Consider the following 20,569-nt stretch of genomic DNA (forward strand, 5'->3'; position numbering starts at 1 on the left):
TTTCCTATGTTTGGTAGTGACCTTAATTGAGTTGAAAACAATTTTCTAACTTCCCTTATTTGTCTTGCTGTGAAAAAGAGTTGTTTTCCAAAAAAATTTAGTAAAAAACAATCTCTAAAAATAAGTCATATTTTTTATGTTGACTACTAAAGATAGTTTTCCTTTAACTCTTTTTTTTTTATACTACCAAACATTAGAAAACACGAATAACTATCTTCACATAAGGTTTTCCATCAAAACAAATAGAGCAGTAGTATAACTTAATTAGGCTTAAAATACATGTATTGTTAATATAAAAAAAAATTGTAATACAATAACCCTAAATAAATGTTTCTGTCCGACGGTGAGAGAGCGTTTAACACTATCACAATTGTTGACATGACGAGTACTCCTCAATAATTTTGAATTCACAAGTAAAGCGTCAACAAAGTCCGATCTTATGGTTTAATTACTTTGAATAACTTGATTAAGACATCTAAACCTCCACAAGGGGTTTTGTCGTTTTAGAATACTCTCTCTCTCAGCTTTCCATTTATGGTAGATTCTTGAAAAATTGCTATAGAAATTTAGCATAAATGTTTGGCTGCATATATAATATAGAAAAAGTGGAAAACCATCACATATCCTTTCTACCCTAGGTAAAGCTTAACCCAGTTGTGTACTGGGAATTTGGAAATGTTTTCCTCACATATATGCTACTACAATTCAATATTGGATGGCTAAGCTATGTATACAGGAAATGGGGTCAAGATCGAAGTGTCCTTCGTAACTTCGTTTTATAAACCAACTATAGAACAATTTTATATAACACCAAAAGTTGACTGCTTCCAAACCTTGAATAAGTTTCCCATGTATTTGGATTTGTGGACAATAAATTAGTCATCATCTTGTCTTTCCCCAACTCTTCTAGTCCATCACGTATCGTTTTTCTAGTAAAAATTACAATATACAAACCTTTTTCCAACACTTTATCACAATTCACGACCAACGTTTACAGTCTTGCCGAATCACAAGAAATTAGAGTACTGCAATTTGAAAATGCAATGTGCCATAGTAGAATATGTCAATTTGATGCATGGCTACGCTGACCCAGAGTCCAAATCCTCTGTCTCATCAATTGTGCTCCACTTCATGCTCCACCAATAAAATTTGGACAACTAGCCTCTCTCATTAAATGAGATATTTCATTAAATAAGATAACTAGCCTCTCTCATTAAAGTCAGAGTTATCTCATTTAATGAGAGAGACTAGTTGTCTAAATTTTATTGGTGGAGCATGAAGTGGAGCACAATTGATGAGACAGAAGATTTGGACTCGTTGACTACTTCCAAACCTTGAATAAGTTTCCCATGTATTTGGATTTGTGGACAATAAATTAGTCATCATCTTGTCTTTCCCCAACTCTTCTAGTCCATCACGTATCGTTTTTCTAGTAAAAAATTACAATATACAAACCTTTTTCCAACACTTAATCACAATTCACGACCAACGTTTACAGTCTTGCCGAATCACAAGAAATTAGAGTACTGCAATTTGAAAATGCAATGTGCCATAGTAGAATATGTCAATTTGATGCATGGCTACGCTGACCCAAGTTAAATCTGGTGGCTAATATTTTTTTTACTCCCATGCATTTTTAGAAACTTCGTTTGGGATTTAAGACATGCGCTAATGACATCAACTCAGATTAATGGAATTGAAGAAACGGAAATTAACCAAGTCAAGAATATCTTTGGGAGATGTGTCGTGTATGCAAAATTGAGATGCAGAGATATATTTCTTTTTTTCCAATTGGGCATACAAGAAACACGTTGACGTGTCTCCAGAATTATAATTATAGTAATAACAACAACCAATAATAATGATGATAATAACTCCCTTAAATGTCTAAGATTATCGTATGGGATAATCTTAGAACAGTGGTGGAGGCAGTAACTTGCATATTTGGTACCCAATAAAAAATTTGTTGGTTAAGTGTCATATTTCTATGTATTGACATATTCAAAATTAAAACGTATTTTACATGTATTTGAATACTTCTATGTATTGACATATTCAAAATTAAAACGTATTTTACATGTATTTGAATACTTCTATGTATTGACATATTCAAAATTAAAACGTATTTTATATGTATTTGAGTCTTAGTTTAGCGTGTTCAAGAAGTGCAACTGATGAAGAATAAAAATGAGTCATCATCCAAGCTACTCATCTAAAGGGAGTGTCTACACAGTGTCATCGTCCATAGTAATCCATGTCCAACACTTCGTTATTTTAGTTTCATTCACCATATTTGGAGTTTATCTCCCAAGTCCACTGCTTCCGTATGTGGGAGTGAATTTCCTAAAAATCGCTCTCACTCACCCGACTTAGCCAACATGTCTCTTATGAGGAAAGTGGCAAACAAGGAGATCCACTCAAGTTCTCCTATATAATAATCAGACTTCATCAAATCAAATCAAATGTTTAAAATTCTAGGACAATTGATGTATATAAACATTATTTATTAAGGCATTTAAAAAAAAAAAAAAAAAAAAAAGGAGGGGGCGGATTAGGTGGAATATCTGAACAGGCCTTAAACGACAGTAGCATACGAGTAATATATTGTTTTTGTGTGTAAAACTACATGTAGTTTATATTGTCTTAGGAGAGTTAAGTTCACACGTGGAGTAACTAACTCACTCACGTGCCATAACTGCCTCCGTGTATTTAGGGATAGTTGGTTTGCTTTCTCATGCTCTCTGTTTTCTGGTATTTAGATCAGAGGGTTGTACAGCTTAATTCATTAATGGAAATTCAGTTTTTCTTCAACCTGAATTCTCTCTAGCACTTCATTTCTCTCTATAGATATTTGTGCTTTCTTATAGATGTGTCGTGTATGCAAAATTGATGCAGAGATATATTTCTTTTTTTCCAATTGGGCATACAAGAAACACGTTGACGTGTCTCCAGAATTATAATTATAGTAATAACAACAACCAATAATAATGATGATAATAACTCCCTTAAATGTCTAAGATTATCGTATGGGATAATCTTAGAACAGTGGTGGAGGCAGTAACTTGCATATTTGGTACCAAATAAAAATTTTGTTGGTTAAGTGTCATATTTCTATGTATTGACATATTCAAAATTAAAACGTATTTTATATGTATTTGAGTCTTAGTTTAGCGTGTTCAAGAAGTGCAACTGATGAAGAATAAAAATGAGTCATCATCCAAGCTGCTCATCTAAAGGGAGTGTCTACACAGTGTCATCGTCCATAGTAATCCATGTCCAGCACTTCGTTATTTTAGTTTCATTCATCATATTTGGAGTTTATCTCCCAAGTCCACTACTTCCGTATGTGGGAGTGAATTTCCTAAAAATCGCTCTCACTCACCCCACTTAGCCAACATGTCTCTTATGAGGAAAGTGGCAAACAAGGAGATCCACTCAAGTTCTCCTATATAATAATCAGACTTCATCAAATCAAATCAAATGTTTAAAATTCTAGGACAATTGATGTATATAAACATTATTTATTAAGACATTTAAAAAAAATGGAGGGGGCGGATTAGGTGGAATATCTGAATTATTTTTTAAAAAAGTCCATGATAATTTTTTTATAATTTAAGGAAATTAATCATAATCTGGGTAAACCCAAAGAGTAAAGAAGTTTATCACAATCTTTTTAAAAGCGAGTTTATCACAATCTTAAACATTGATTTATATAGTAAAAAATACCAGAAAATTGGAATCAAATGGAATAAAGATGGAGAAAACAATAAAATTGAAAAACTGTGGTCAAAACTCAAAAGTGCTTACTCCAACGAATTAGCATCAGCACTCTAGGACAAGTGCATAAGATTTTTCCTTTTTTTCTCTAATCCTTTTTATGTGATTTTTCCAATTTCCCTCTCACTATTAGAGATAAGGTTTAGGCTGTGTTCGTTTTGGGTATAAATGGTTTCCGGAAAATATTTTACACCTAGCAGCGTGTTTGGGTGCATATGTAAAATAGAGTTTACTGGAAAATCGTAAACTTTGACTGTAAAATAAGCCCTTTGACCCGGAAAATGAATTACACACCTATTTTACCTTTAAATCATTTCTGGACTCACAAACTCCTCACACAGTGCTCTCACACATGCACCAACCTCATTTCAACTCCAGCCCACGCACCAACCTCAACTCCACACACAGTCCAATGCCAAGCTCTGGCCGCCCAACCAAGCCAAGGCCAGCCCAGATCTTACCCCCCCNTCAAGGTAGCCACCGGAAAATAGATCGAACCACCGTGAGTCCATGACCCAGTGAACGACCCACCCTTGAGCCAAACAGACCGCCATGAGCAACCCACCCGTGAGCCGATTTGTCCACCATGTGCACAACTCACTCCTGGATCGAACCACCCAGTGGGTGACCCACTCCTAGATCGAGCCGCCACAAACCGATCTCTCTTTCTGTCACTTAATCTCTCTCTCTCTCTCTCTCTCTCTCTCTCTCTCTCTCTCTCTCTATTGGTCTTGTGATTTTGATTTTTGATTTTTGTTTCTTTGATTGTTTATATATTTTGATTTTCTGTAATAATATTTGTTTGGATCCTAAGAAAATGTGAGAATTTTTCTGTTATAAAATTTGTTTGAGGGCTGAGAAAATGTGAAAAATTTGTAAGAAAGTAGCATTTTCAAAATGTTACCGAACACCGGAAATCGTTTTTTAGACTATTTTTCATTGCATAACCAAACACCCGAATTTTATTTTCCTTACGGGAATTCACTTTCCCCTACATTTATTTTACATTCGGAATTCAATTTACATTTAACCAAATGCAACCTTAATCATCTAAAAGTCACGTACTTTAAAAGAAACTCTTAGAAATTTTCTCTGGAACTTCAATAGAGGAAGAGACCTCTCTTCCATTACTCTACCGAAAATTTTGTCAAAGTAACACTCAAAAACATTTTTCAAACCCATGAAATTCTCAAGAAAAAAACATTCATATCACTGTGATTATATACAAATAATAATTTTAATAGTTAGAAAAATCAAAATATTGTTACATATACTATATATATAATATTTATTTGTCAGCGTAGAACCACATTTAGTCTACGTTTAGATACTGCTTATTTTGCTAAAAAATAAAAACTAAAAACTAAAAACAATTAAAAAAAAAAAATTCTGGTTACTATTCACTTTTTAAATTACTGTTTATTTGCCTTAATACACTGTTAATGTCCCATGAACAGTGCAAGAGGAGCTAGTCAAAAAAAAAAAAAAAAAAAACTAGACGCTGACGCGTGAATCCAAAACGCAAACCAAACAGACACTTAATGCTACAAACAATGACACATATGATGAAATTGGTCAACGCTAATCTGAACTAGCTGTTACAAGGCTCCACCGTAGGTGTCTGGAGCGGTGGTTGACAATGTTTTAGGAGTATCGAAGACAGCCAGTGTAGCGAGCGGTTGCTATTTTTGCACTTCAACAAAAAATCACACCAGTTAATATGTGTGTGTGTGTAGGTTTCAATTTATAAACTACTTGTGATAAAATGATGCCGTTCCTTTTTTTTTTTTTTTTTCTAAATCTAATACTAAAACAATGCCATTTTGGACTTGAAAAAACCAAACCTCGAACAATGTCATTTTAACTTGTAACTCACTAAGCTTTATACGACATCGTTTCAATTTGAACCATCAATTTAGATTTATATATATAGATCAAACATTCACCCTCTCTTTCTCCAGTCAAGCTCCCTGAAACCAAGGTTTTTAGAACCGGATCGAACCGGGAGGTCAAATTGTGAAAAACCAGAAACCGGGATGAAAACTGATTTTTTAAGCATAAAGAACCGGATTTTTTGTTAATTCTGTAAACCCCTAAAACCAGGGTTGGATCGCACAAATCGGTGGCAAGAACCGTGCAGTCCATCCCCTTAGCAATTTTTTTTTTTTTTTTTTTATAAAAACAACTTAACACAATTGTATTCTACTTAATTAAATTATCCATCTCTTACAAGAAGTTAAAAAAAAAATTATAATTAAAATCTTTCAAAGATATTCAACTTTACTTCAAAAGTAATCATAAATTTTAATGTTTTCATGGTTATTATTTTATTTTATTAACTTTCTTATTTAATTATTAAATATATGCTTGAAAATCATTAAATTTCCCTCACATATATAGATATATTAGTGAATTTTGCTAGTTTTATAAATTTAATATCTATATTTAGGCTTTAATTAATTATTAAATTAATTATGACGTCATCACGGTTCAACCCCGGTTCGACCTCAAAAACCTTAAACCTCTCCCTTTTACGATTCAATGAATAGTCCGGGTCTGAAAACCTTGCCTGAAACAAGTCGCTCTTTCCATCACTTACTATCAACTTCCTCTGCCATTCGATGCCATTGTTCTCAGAGTTTCCCTCTTTCCTCTCTTCTCTTTGTCACAGATATTCTTAGGAAGTTTCTAAAAAAGGTTTTTAGGCTCAATACCTACTATGCTCCTCCTTGCAATGCTTTCTACTAGGTTTGCTTGTGTATTCTATTTTCAATGGTTTTATTTTATCTTTTAAGGGTTGGATTTTGTTTTTTATTTATTTATTTATTATTATTTGTGATTTGAAATGGGATCTTTTTTAGAGAAATATTGTGATTTTTTTTTTTTTTTTTGTGGAATATTTGAGTTTTTTAATGATTATGACATGGTTTGGGGGTGTTAATTGCATTGTGTTTAGTTCTTGAGAAAATAGAGAAATAACCGATCTAATTGCACCAAACCAGTACGGTACACGGGACCTTGTGTTAACTGATTCTTACCCCTCCACAAGTAAGGTGCACGATCAAGCATGACGAATAATTGCTCCTATAACTGCAGTGTAGAACCCCTCTACCAAAACCAGCCCCATTGCAAGCCCTAATTAAAACAAAGTAAAAGGGTTAAAACAAAGTAAAAGGTTAGGGAGTAAAAAAATTATGAAAATATTTTGAACATTAAAAGTCAAAGTTCACTTTTAAAAAAATTAAAATCAAAATACTGACCCAACCATCATTTAATTTATTTTAGTCTTTTATAAAATATGTGCGTGGAAAATCAGCTCGACAGATGTCATGTATTTGGCCAAATATTACTCTACTGTCTCTATCTGCCACCCTTTCCCAGAGGAGAGGAAAACTTCTTGTACACCCCTACAGTAACGTATATGAGCGGAGCTTTTTCTGTGAAATTTTTACTAAGATTTTGGTTAAAGTGATGTTGGGCTACTAGTATAAAAAAATTTATTATAAATCAATACGTTATTAATCACAAAAAATAATTTAGACATTTATTAAGTTGTTTAAGTGATATTAACCAAATTCTTGACACATTAATTTATAAATTGTGAAATAAATTTTATAGTAGCTCTAATATTTTCTTTTGTATGATAAAATTTATAACTATTAAGAATTTTGTAGTTGAATTTGTGTTTCCAATGGAAACATTGAGGAAGCAAATTTTGGTCATCATTGCAGCATGGCCTTGGCTGCCCCACGTACACGCTGCCATGGTCATGGCATGGCCATATGCACGCTGACATGCCCAAATAACCTTATTTTGGACATGTAAGCATAGCCGCTAGTTACTATCTATGAGCTATATTTATAAAAAATAAAAGCATAAAATAAAATAAAATATATAACCCCCAACTGCTAACCTCAGCTGAGTCAAACTTCAATAGAAGGTAAGACCTCCCCCTAATGCAGGTTGTCTAGACGTCAAGATGGCCAAAGTCAAAGCAGCATTGAAGGGTTAAACGCTAAACAGCTCTTCAAACTTTCATTCTAGATTTCTTTGGTCTATGGTAGTGTTATATATTTTCATTCACAAATTCCAGTGTCTAGTCTTTATTAATTTCTCATCCCAGCTGATACTCATCAACAAGCTCTCACGAAGAAACGTAGAGAAGAAATTAAACATGGCTTCCGAGGGAGAAAGCACTTCTCCATCTCTACAAGACACACCTGTTTGGGCTTTGGCAATTGTTTGCTTTATCTTCATCTACCTCTCGATCTTTATCGAGTACTTGATCCATCTTCTTTCCAATGTAAGTAAACCAAAATTAACTATTGATTTACACAAGGGATTGTATATAACATGGTCTGCAATTTGATTGATGAACTTTCTTGCTTTTAAGTTCATAAATGCTAAGTCAAAGGTTGTTAATATTACTTGATTATTAACTATGGTTTAATTTATTGGTGCAGTTGCTCAAAAGACACCGAAAGACTTCTTTGTTTGAAGCTGTGGAGAAGCTTAAATCAGGTAGGTTTCTAAATTATACAATTTAATCAGTCTGTATAAGTATCCGATTGATTTATTTATTTACTTGGTTTTATTTTGGTGTTGTTGCAGTGTTGATGTTCTTGGGGTTCATGTCTCTTATATTAGCCGTAACTCAAAGATACATTGCCAAAATCTGCATACCCATCAATGTTGCAAACTCAATGCTTCCTTGCCGTAAAAGTGCATCAATAGAAACTACTAAAGCAGTGGGATTTTCTCACATAGGGACTGGCACATTTGAACATTCATTGCAGGCAAAAGATGCTTTTGGGGATATTCCATGGCTAGAAAGAAGATTGGCAGAAATGTATAAGTATCCGATTGATTTATTTATTTACTTGGTTTTATTTTGGTGTTGTTGCAGTGTTGATGTTCTTGGGGTTCATGTCTCTTATATTAGCCGTAACTCAAAGATACATTGCCAAAATCTGCATACCCATCAATGTTGCAAACTCAATGCTTCCTTGCCGTAAAAGTGCATCAATAGAAACTACTAAAGCAGTGGGATTTTCTCACATAGGGACTGGCACATTTGAACATTCATTGCAGGCAAAAGATGCTTTTGGGGATATTCCATGGCTAGAAAGAAGATTGGCAGAAGCAGATACTACTACTACTACTAGTCCTAGCACTAGCAATTCTGATTATTGTGGTTCTCAAGTATGTTCTATCAATCTTAGTTATTTATGACATTTTTCACAATACTAAAATAATCTTATTTAGATTCGTGCATAATAAAATTGGTGTCACCTATGATTTTTTTTAATGGCAATATATCTGTTAGTAATTATGAAAATATTGTAATGTTACTTTTTTCTTTTTTTTTACTTATTTTCTTTTCATTATTAATTGTGATTGGTTTGCAGGGCAAGATATCTTTTATATCAGAAGAAGGGATCCTTCAGCTCAACAATTTCATCTTTGCGTTAGCGATCATGCAGATTGTCTATAGTTTTCTGACCATGGCTTTAGGAAGGGCCAAGGTATGCCTACTTTTGCAATTTAATTTTGAGGCAAATTGCATGTTTACTTTTGAATATTTTAGTGAAAGTTGTTAATGGTGTAATGTGATAGACTTATATTAAATATAGTAGAAAACAAAGTGGAACTTTAGATTGATATAATTAACAGCCACCTTTCCTAACCAAATCTTAGAGTATAAGAAAAAAAAAAAAACCTTAGTACAAGAAATTAGTTTTATTTGGACATTATCTTTGTAGAAAAGATGTATGCACAAGAAATACAATTAGTATTTTTTTTTTTTTTCATTAGGAATAACAATCCTTTAAATTTTTCCTATTAATTTCCTTTTTGAGCAATCTTTGGTGGAAATCTCAACCTCAAACCCAGTTAATTTGAATACGAGATTGTGGTGGGCCTTTTTTGCAACTCTAGGCTAGGCTGGGCTGTCTCCTGCCACGTTATGGCCCAATAGTTTTGGGGTAGAAAAGTTGGGACCGGCTTGACTGCAACACACTCCAAGCTGGCTTGTGCACAATCTATAACCCCTTTATTGGGACCTTGGACACGTGCCCATGATAGAGGATGCTGTTACAAAAAAGTTATGGCAAATAGATGTAATATGACAAAAATAAGAAGAATATGCTTACTATCAGCCATAAAATGGAAAAGCTAAATCATGATCTTAGTGAAGGAGGAAATAATGCAGTGATATAAATGCAGCAAAAATGAGTTAATAACAATGATAAAAAGAAAAAAAAAATATATATATATATTAATGCTTGATCAATAAAATAAAAGGAAGAAAGATCAGTCTGTCGTGCTTGATTTCTCAGCGGAGTCAAGTCTAGGAAGGGAACCACTCTTCAATGCAAGCAATCTCACAGGGAAGTCCTACCACAGAAATTGCCTACTTTGAGAGAATGGGTCTAGATAACTTATCCTCAAATTCCTTAATCCTCACTAAAGAGCAGACTTTTAGAGGGAGAGAAGGGAATAGCCTATTGGTACATGCCCACTATCATACTCTTGCTTACTCTCTGTTTTTCCTTTCTGATTCCTTTTTTTTTTCTTTTTTAAGTTTCTTGTTTTCCCTATTATCTTTCACTCCTTTTCTTTTTTCTCTTATTTTATCTCTCCTATTCTCTGTTCTCTTCCATTTTTTCTACTGTGCACAGTGAAGGCCCTTTTTATACTGCATGTCTGACGGATTTTTTTACTGTTTTACCCCTTAACTGCTTTTGTCCTAGTATAGGTGTCCTGCCTAGACCACCCACTGATCTGTCGACTACCCAGCCATCACCATTTACCTGTGCTGGCCGTGCCACACTCCATTCCCAGACAAAAGAGTTTTGTTTTGTTTTCTTACTTTCCATAGTATTCCCATCCAGATAAGAGTAGGCATTCTCTCTTACTATCCCCTATGGCATACACCTAGTAATTCCAGCTCATCTTTCCCTCTTTTGGGTGGTATGTCATCCCAGCAGAACATTTCTCCGAAAAGAGTTTGAGCGGGAACCCTAGAATAGGCCTTTCCCTTCTCCCCACTGCCAAACCATACCCTCTCTTACTTCTAACCCATGTCTCACCACTCTTGTATTAGCTAGGTACAAGTAGGTGGTGTCTGAGCCTTGTGCGTGCTCCACTTCCATGTGTATCCATGGCTTGCTTGTTGTTCATGCGTTCATCATGACCTGGGAGCTTGTCTAGTCTTTGCTGCACGTTTTGCTACTCATTCTTGATCTCTTGTGGCGTGAATGAGTCACTGGGCTTTCATTCTTTATATCTTGTTTCCTCCCTGGGCTAGGTCTTGCTTGAGCATGGGCCTTTCCTTCTTCAATCCAACCCTTACCTTCTTTGTGGGTCGGTTGACACTTCTGTCATGCCACCCCATTGTTTTGCCATGTTATTATTTGACTTATGCTTGCTAGGCCTCCTTTGAACTTATTGTACACTTTCCTTCTACTCAGTTCCAGTAGCCCAGTACTATCGTTGGGCTTGTACTCATGCTATTTTGGGCTTCTGTGGCCCATTTCATTGCTTTGGGGCTTCTTTGGTCCATTTTATTTTTTTGGGCATCTTCGACCCATTTCATTTTCTCGGGCATCCTCAGCCCATTCCAATCCTTCATTCCCATGGGCTTTTGCTAAGTCTTTCGGGCTTCCGCAGCCCATATTACCATATCATTTACTTTCAAGGTTTATAGGCTTTCCCACCAACCTCATTTGCTTAGTTTCTTCCTTTGGGCTCCTTCGGCCTATTTTTGCTTACTTTTCATTTCTCATAATGTTCATGGGTTTACTACTTCTTTCTTCGGGCTCCTTTTGGGCCTGCTTGTTTTCTTTGAGACCCTTTTGCTATATTACAGACTTATGGACCATTATTCTTGTCATTTGGACCCAATGGTTTTTTTTTTTTCTCAACTTGCTAATTCTTCTTCTTTATTACCTCCCATATTGTTGGGTTTTTTCCTATTATTGGGCCTCCTTGCCAAAGTGGACATCAACAAAGATCTTAAAGTTTTTTAAATAAAAATAATAATTAAGTGTAAAACAGCTGCCCCCCTCGTTGGCTCTAATCATATGCAAGTCAATGCACGCAATACATAATGGACTACGGTAAATTTGCAAAGGCAAAAAATTATGTATAAAATATTAAATTTGATCTTGTACTCAGGTCACAGATAAAATAAAGATCGGTTGAAACAATTGAAGGAGAGAATAGTTGAAATCGTACTGGCCGTTTTTGTGAGCATTAGATGAATTTGGACAAAATATTCAAGGATGGCATCCTTATTTGTTATTCTAATTAAGATTTCAGTAGTGCATCATAATATACGCTACATTTCAGAGATCTAAGAAGAGTTTGTAAACATCATTATAATCTATACAAAACTGAAGTTGTTTGACTTTATAAAATTGTGCCACGTAAACTTTTGAGAGTTTACCATTTTAGTTTACACATCATTATACCATTGTTTTTTTAATTACATTTATATTGTATTCAATCTATATTCAAATCTTCCATTAGAATTTTTAATATATATAATTCTATATAAAAACACAATCATAACGAATGCATAATACTAGAATATAAAATTCCATATACAAACTTAATTGTAAAAATTTTCTATTTAAAAATAAACATGTATGATCAAATTTCATATTTAAACTAGGGCAATAATTTGTGTTCGCAGATTGAGTTTGTGTCATGTTAAGCAATGAGTATTCAGCTATATAAGTTGACCTGAACCCGACCTGTTTAGTAAACATATCAAGAATTTTTAACTTTAACACAACCTATTCAATAAAAAAGTTAACCTCACATGACACATTTAATCTGTTTAATAACTTGTTTGATTAACAAGTAATACCTGACCTGAATAACTTGTTATCAATTATCATATATCTAAAATTAAAATACAATTATAACCATATATATAGTAATAAACATATAATTACAACCATAAATTAAGTAATAATAACAAAATAATAATAACAAAAGCTAATACTTTTATAAGCTAAATGGATCAAATGGGTTCACATGTTAAACATGAACACAACTTGTTTATTAAATGGGTTAGCCGTGTTGACCCGAATGAAAAATATAGGGCACAATTTTGTTAAGTTAAAGTTAATTTATGAAATAATTTTTTTCCCTAAGAACTTTACTGTATTTACTCTTTAGCTTGGTCCCCCTTGGAAAATATTGATGGTTCCACCACTGAATGTCACTTATCTTTTTAGGTATAAAATTCCATTGAAGGTTGAAAATTGACCATATTTATTTTAATTGAAAATTTCAAATAATTTCTTAGACTATTACACCCAAAAAAAAAATCATTAAAAAAATTAATATAATATTATTAAAGTCTTACACTCAATAGCTTTCCTATGCATAAGTTAGCAACTAGTTATGAATTATAATGCACTTTATTGATGGGAGAAAATGATTCATAAGTATTCGGACACAAATTTAAAGTAGTTGCATACTTGCAAAATTCAAAAAAAAAAAATAATAATAATAATAGAAAAGAAAAGAAAGAGAGAGAAAGAAGAAGAAGAAGAAGTAGTAGTTGCATACTTGCATGTGTTTTTCACTTTTTCTTTATATATAATTGGACCATTTTTTTTCACATACCTAAACTTTCTTTTAACTTTAAAAAAAAATAGTGAGTAAACTCTTTAATGCACTATACACGGTTGCCTACAAAAAGGCTACACAACAACTTGTATCCACAGTTAACGGTGTACGTTTGGTTATAAATTCATTTGTCAAACCAAAATAACCAAGGTGACACCACTTCCATTTTTTTCTTTATAAGTTTATTCTAAAATAAAGTTATCTTTATTATCTCACTAAGAAAAATAACATTATATAACTCATTGATATAAATATTTTTAACCAGCAATACACTCTCTCTCTCTCTCTCTCTCTCTCTCTCTCAAAATTAACTTCAATAATTAAGAAACTTGATATAAAACCTAGATGTAAATAGTTTAAAAAAAAAAAAAAAAAAAAAAAAAAAGTCCTCTAATTTGGCCATTGGAATTTGAGGAATGTTAATAGATGAGGCGCTGGGAAGCTTGGGAGAAAGAAACTCAGACAGTTGAATACCAAGTAGCAAATGGTGAGATTATGTTACAGTATTCTACCCATTTTGAGAGAAATTTTTTTCCTTTTAGCCACATTGATTTTCTTAGCACATCAATGAAAAAGGACTTAAAAATATATTAAATTTCCTTTTAATCGAAAATTGAGAAAGAAAGAATATCATCCATAAATATTTTAAACATTTCATAAGTACAACGTGTCTTCTACTTCTTAGCTTCCTCTTTAACTTGGTTCATACTTTCGCTGTTCTGCTCCTTGTTCATAATTGTAGACTTGTAGTCTTTAATTCGTAAAAAATGGTTATTGTGTTAGACAATTAGCTACTACGTAGAATACTAAAAATATCAATAAAATTGTAGTCAATGAATTTTAAATAATGCAACTTGGAAATGCTCAGATTATTTTTTGTCGCTGAAACGGTTGGTTTTTCTTCCATTTCCCATTGTTTTTTTCTTCTAGGTAGAATACTCTGTGTATGTAATTAACCAAACATGACTTTTGTTTATAAACGTACAAGCTTTCAATTATATATGCGTTGTGGACAACAAGGAAATCCTTCATATATAAAAATAAAAAATAATAATAATATAAAAAAATAAATCCAAATATTTTAATTTTTTTATATATAAAAAAAATAAAAATAAAAGTAAAACATCAACACTCACCTCTTTGATATAAGTCAAATTCACTTGTGCTGATATATTAATAAATATACTAGAATTACATTACCCAATGATAAGTCAATAACTATCTTCTTGGTAGAACACTTTCCTCTGCTGCAGCCATGTTATATTATGCAGAAATCTACAAAAATTTGACATACAAAATGAGAAACGTTTTGCATACGCACCTAAAAAAAGTCAGGAAACTAATAATCTAGTGGACCAACAGGTCCTGCATTAGTTCTCAGCATAAATATTTTGCATACGCACATTAAATCAAGTCAAATTTTTAAGTCCCAACATATCAAAGACCTCGAAAACGCTAACTTCTGAAAGACCTAAAAACTAAAAAGACTAAAATTATTTTTATCTAGAAATGGAGATTTATATTAATATTATAATATAATGAAATATATACTTTCACAGTTCAGCAAATTATAAAAATAAAAATAAAAAACAAAGAGTAGTCATTTGTTGTCCCAAAGTAGATCAAAATACATTGAGTCTAGACGAGGCCATTGCTATAACCCAGAAGCCTTTCAGGACAGATTTCCCTGTTTTTGAAGAGTCATGTTGTTTGGTCATGATGAAAATAATTCGTGTAAGATAAATAGCATGATTGCAAAACCCTAGCCCATAAAGAATGTGGATATTGTCACAAATGCCGCCATGCTAAATTGAATGCAATGATGGCCACAAATACCATCATAGTCATTGTGAAATTTTGTCATGGCCGTAAAAGAACCTTAATAAAAAATAAAATCTTAGAAAACATTTACTAAGTTAGTAAAAATATCCGATCTTATTTGCAATTTTTATTTTCTGGTAACATATTTTTAAATTCAACATGTGCTTGGTATTCTCTTTTTTTTTTCTTTTTTGCTTTTATCCCATGCCAGGATAAGAATACGAATCATCATGTGCACTATTTTATCATTATTTCAATATGGCTAAATAAAGATTATTTGAGGGTTCAAATTCTTTTACTACATTCAAGCACCATTTTTTTTTTCACATCATGACTCTTTATTTAGATCCCGATCGATTTAGATTTACAAGACAAACAACCTTTGGGCGCCGACATATGAGTTCTTTTACAAGAATATCATTCCTTCTTTGGATTGTGAGTTCATTTTCTTTTCATAATTGTTATATACTTCCATTGTTGTCCTTCCCTCAAGAATTTACACACGTAACTCTAACAGTGTAATTTTTGTATATGAATTTGAATTGAACCAGAAATGCTTCTTCCGTCAATTCTTCAATTCAGTAGCCAGAGTTGACTACCTCACTCTACGCCACGGTTTTATCTCGGTTAGTTTCTCATTCTATTTTTCTGAATTACAGTTTTCATCCTAGATTATTTTGAACTAAATCATTCATAAACAGTTTGCACTTTGTTCAATAAAAAGCTCATTTATGTTTATTTAACAAACCAAGTTTGAGCCTTAATTTTAAACTTGTTTAATAAATGAGTCAAGCTCAAACTAAAAAAAATTGTTCATGAAGAAAGGGTTCAATAAGAAACAAGTCAAGTTTAGGTTGATTTGTGGACTTGGTAATAAGTAGCAAGCTTGATATGGACTCGGTAATAAGTTTGATATGGACTTGAAAAATAAACTCATATCTTATTAAGTATTTAATTAATTGGGAGCTAGACCACTCATTCAAACCAAAAAGACTTGATAATGTATTTGTATTAAATCTCAAGTTCAAAAACTCAATATAAATCTTGGGTTTGAGTTCAAGTTAGGCTTAACTAATGAATTAAGCCAAGCCAAGCCAGGTTCAATGTTTTGTACTTTTTGACGAGCTCAAGCTCAAGTATTGTTTATAGATTTGGTTTAAGCTCAACCCAAATTTGAACATTTTAAATTTGTTGTCAAGTCAATCTTAAACATTCAATACTTGACAAAACTCCGCTCATTTATACCCTAATTATTATATTATATAATTTTCGATTCTCAAAATCATGTTGAGTTTATTGAGAACAGTGTAATTTCTTTACCAAGCTGTAATAAACAAAAGTGCCTTCAAGATGTTAAAATTTATAATAATAAAAAATTAGTAAACACAATATTTTAATCTATCTAGAAATTGGAATGCACTATATATTTTCAATTTCTGCCTTTTTCTTTCTTTATTTTTGGATGAATGAGATTCAATGTGTACACAATATACAAGAGCTTGGCTGCTTATGTCATTATTTTTATTTATTTATTTATTTTTGGATTAAAAGCTAAGATGACACTAATATGACCTTCTTCCACTGATTTTGTAGGCCCATTTGGCAGCAAATAACAACTACAATTTCCAAAAGTATATACAACGATCGCTGGAGGATGATTTCAAAGTTGTAGTGGGCATCAGGTTTTGAATTTATACACCCACTATAAAATGCGTTTGCCCAGTTGATGATTGATATTCATATTCTACTTTATATCAATAACTTTTTTTTTCCTGCCTGCCAAGTCAAACAAATTTTTGTGAGTTTTAGCTAGTTGAATTAGTTATAAGGTGTTTTGTTGTCAAATAAAAAATCTCGAATTCAAAACCTGTCTATATCAAAATCAATTAATTTTTTTAACCTGATAATAAAAATAAAAAAATCATTATAGAGCGTATCTAAAAATAAAAAAGTCCAGCGAACTTTGATATGCATGCTCAATAGACCCATCAAACCCCGTTTAGTCCAATTCCAAAATGATGGGGCGATCCGCAGTAGGTAAATAAATTGTAGTTTGTTTGGGCCTTCTTCTCCATCCAAAATGGGATCCGTGGGCCTTACTAGCTCACATCAAAATGAAGGTCGGCCTGAAAGGGCCAACATGTAAGCATTGCTAGGCAATTGTTGGCACCTCTCTCTCTCTCTCTCATAAATAAGACTATAGATATCTTATTTAATATAAACCAGTTTGTATAATAGAAAATAGGAATGATGGGCATTCTTCAAACTATGACTTTGAGCATTCACATCTAATTATACATAAATTCTATATTTTGGACCAACAAAAAATTTTCGTGTTTATTTTATATAATAACTTTCATAATACACCTTACATTCCATTTCTCATTTGCGATATATTTTAAAAAATTTTAGGTAAAATGTAGAATGCCCCCATGGGGTATGGATCAGTTGCAAACTGACCCCTTGTATTATCAATTTTGTATTATTCCTCCTAAGATTTAAGAATTATTCAAATTGACTCCTTTATCTCAAATTATTCATTCCATATTATCCTTTATGTATTTTTATTTATGCATTTTCATTTCAGTTGTTTATGCTAAATTTTTATTTGTTTTTTGAATCAAACGAAACTTGTATTTATTTTGTACTAAATAAATTTCATCTACTATATTATTAGAGTAATACTACATACACAAAAAACTTAATACCATTTTTCACACATGCTGAGTTGGTACGTTTTTATTGGTTTTCATTCAAACCTACTACTGATTTCATTAAGCTTACAATTTGCCACATTAGCCAAGTGTCAAATTTTTAGTCAAAATATTTATGTTTCTAGGCTTTCTCATATTATTTAATTATGCTTTAACTCTTCGATCTCTATCTTATCAAACTTAATAACATATTTTTTTAACTATGTCAACAGCCCTGCAATGTGGTTTATCGTCGTCATTTTCATACTTGTGGATGTATACGGTGAGCAAAGAGTCCTTGATTACTTTTTATTTCTTTTAATTTTATTACGTTCCATCTTTATAGTCAACTAACTTAATAAATTATATTCATAAATTATAACAGGTTCGCATTTCTACCTCTGGGTATCATTTATCCCATTAATTGTAAGTATATTCAAAACTTGTAATGCAGTTTCTCATAGTTGTGACATTTTACAATGTTGTTTAACAGCCGATTTTCATGCATTGTAGACAGTGCTAGCTCTTGGAACCAAACTAGAAGTAATTGTAGCGAAAATGGCTATTGAACTCAAAAATCAGACTCATGTAATCAAAGGAGCACCTATGGTGCAACCCAATGACAATTCCATCTTTATAGTCAACTAACTTAATAAATTATATTCATAAATTATAACAGGTTCGCATTTCTACCTCTGGGTATCATTTATCCCATTAATTGTAAGTATATTCAAAACTTGTAATGCAGTTTCTCATAGTTGTGACATTTTACAATGTTGTTTAACAGCCGATTTTCATGCATTGTAGACAGTGCTAGCTCTTGGAACCAAACTAGAAGTAATTGTAGCGAAAATGGCTATTGAACTCAAAAATCAGACTCATGTAATCAAAGGAGCACCTATGGTGCAACCCAATGACAATCTCTTCTGGTTCAATCACCCAAAATTTGTCCTAACCCTTTTACATTTTACTTTGTTTATGGTAATATATTCCTCCTCATACTTAAATAAAAAAAAAATGATAATTAATCTTCTTACTCTAGGTAAAACTGCTAAAATGAACGACTGACTGTTATAATTTATCCTTCTTTTTCCAGAATGCATTTGAGATTTCTTTCTTTGCTTGGGTCACGGTATGGCTTCCTTTTGGTCTTATGCTATTTGCATTGTGTATATATATATATATAGTCAAGTAATTGTGCACTCATTTAACAAGTTCATCCTTCGTTTACTTTTCAGTTACAATATGGAATAAAGTCTTGCTACCATGAAAGCCTTGAAATTCTCATTATCCGGATGGTATTAGCGTACGTGAATTTGTTTCCCTCTTCTTTTGTTTCCCCGATTAAGTAATTTCTTTATTTTCCCATCACCACCATCCAAGAAATTTCTAAGTACCATATTTCCAATTTTTCAATATCTTGTCCATATATTAACTAAGATTCACATTTATGCCTATCTTCATGCAATTTAATTCAATAAGGTTAAGAACACCAAAATTTTTCATAATTGTTGAGATAATATGTTGTGATGAATTGTGATTGATCAACATAAAAATGATATTGCTCTAATTATAATGTGTCACGCCAACAATTTTAGGGTAAGATTTGTTGTGTGCCTAGCCTTATTGATTTAAATTTGTTCACTAAAATTAAGTTGTTTTTTTTATTTTTGAATTCTATCTCTAGGGTGATAGTTCAGGTCTTGTGCGGCTACATTACTCTTCCCCTCTATGCTCTTGTAACCCAGGTATTTTTATGTGCATCTACATGTATGAATTCATGCATGCACATTCTTATTAGCTTATATATAAACTGGGCTATATATTGTTTGCACAGATGGGATCACAATTCAAAAGCGCGGCGCTAGAAGATCAAACAGTGCATGTTATAAAGAAATGGTATGCTGAATCGAGGGACAAGAAGAAACGAAAAAAAGATCTTTCACAATATGGTCCAGATTATTTGTCTACTCCATCAAGCAGCAACAGAACCTTTGGTTCCCCCGATTTGTCTTCTCATCCTCACCGGGTGCTAACATTCTCTGAGAATGTCACCTATATTTCTAGCGAAATTGAAATTGTTGAAGAACATCAAGAAATTCACCAAGCCACAGACATGGATAGTTCAAATAATATGGCGCAAATAGAACTGACAGAGGTCACTAAAACTCAAAATTAGGGTTTAAAGAATGAAAGCCAACGAGATCAAGATGATTGCCTATTTAGAGGGTTAATTATAAAGGCAACAGGATCTTTTTTGACCAAGTTCAGCTTATGTATGTACTAGCTCATCTGTTAATTATAAATATCCATAAAATAGCGTTGTATACTTAAAAATTTGAAAGTTGGTTACTGTTGTGCAAGAGGGCCTTCCAAAAAAGATTAATTGTGAAAAGTATTATTAGCTTTTCTAAAAATAAAAAATAAAAAATCTTTAACCAAATGAACAAAGAGAATCTGATTAAAAAAATAAAAAACATGTGTTGTGAGACTGGGATAGCACTTCCACACAAGTTAAGTTGTAAAAATTACTGCAAATTTTAGAAAGATCACTAAATAAATAATAGGAATGAAGAAAATCTAAATGAAACTCTTGTATGAGATAAAAATGAAAAATCATTGGCTTTTATTGT

The 20,569-nt window shown here is 32.4% G+C and overlaps 1 protein-coding gene across 1 annotated transcript; it reads left to right on the forward strand.

Moving 5' to 3' along the window:
* The first annotated feature begins 7,821 nt into the window (after window positions 1-7,821).
* LOC112032974 (MLO-like protein 3) lies at window positions 7,822-20,299 on the forward strand. Its single transcript, XM_065764596.1, has 15 exons — window positions 7,822-8,080; window positions 8,241-8,298; window positions 8,684-8,979; window positions 9,186-9,302; window positions 13,849-13,909; window positions 15,590-15,678; window positions 15,795-15,869; window positions 16,837-16,925; window positions 18,170-18,219; window positions 18,322-18,366; window positions 18,748-18,917; window positions 19,033-19,068; window positions 19,175-19,242; window positions 19,624-19,684; window positions 19,774-20,299. Exons 1-15 carry the CDS (start codon window positions 7,835-7,837, stop codon window positions 20,113-20,115), a joined length of 1,803 nt encoding a protein of 600 aa, XP_065620668.1. The 5' UTR covers window positions 7,822-7,834; the 3' UTR covers window positions 20,116-20,299.
* Window positions 20,300-20,569: the final 270 nt, after the last annotated feature.

Source organism: Quercus suber, unplaced genomic scaffold (assembly GCF_002906115.3).
Source record: "Quercus suber isolate HL8 unplaced genomic scaffold, Cork oak 2.0 scaffold_570, whole genome shotgun sequence".
Lineage (NCBI taxonomy): Eukaryota > Viridiplantae > Streptophyta > Magnoliopsida > Fagales > Fagaceae > Quercus > Quercus suber.

Excerpts from the sequence above, each read along its gene's own strand:
- LOC112032974 (XM_065764596.1), top strand. The coding sequence starts at position 7,835 with ATGGTAGTGTTATATATTTTCATTCACAAATTCCAGTGTCTAGTCTTT. Across the intron at positions 18,220-18,321 it reads CATACTTGTGGATGTATACG|GTTCGCATTTCTACCTCTGG; the intron begins GTGAGCAAAGAG and ends AAATTATAACAG. Across the intron at positions 19,685-19,773 it reads TCTATGCTCTTGTAACCCAG|ATGGGATCACAATTCAAAAG; the intron begins GTATTTTTATGT and ends TTGTTTGCACAG.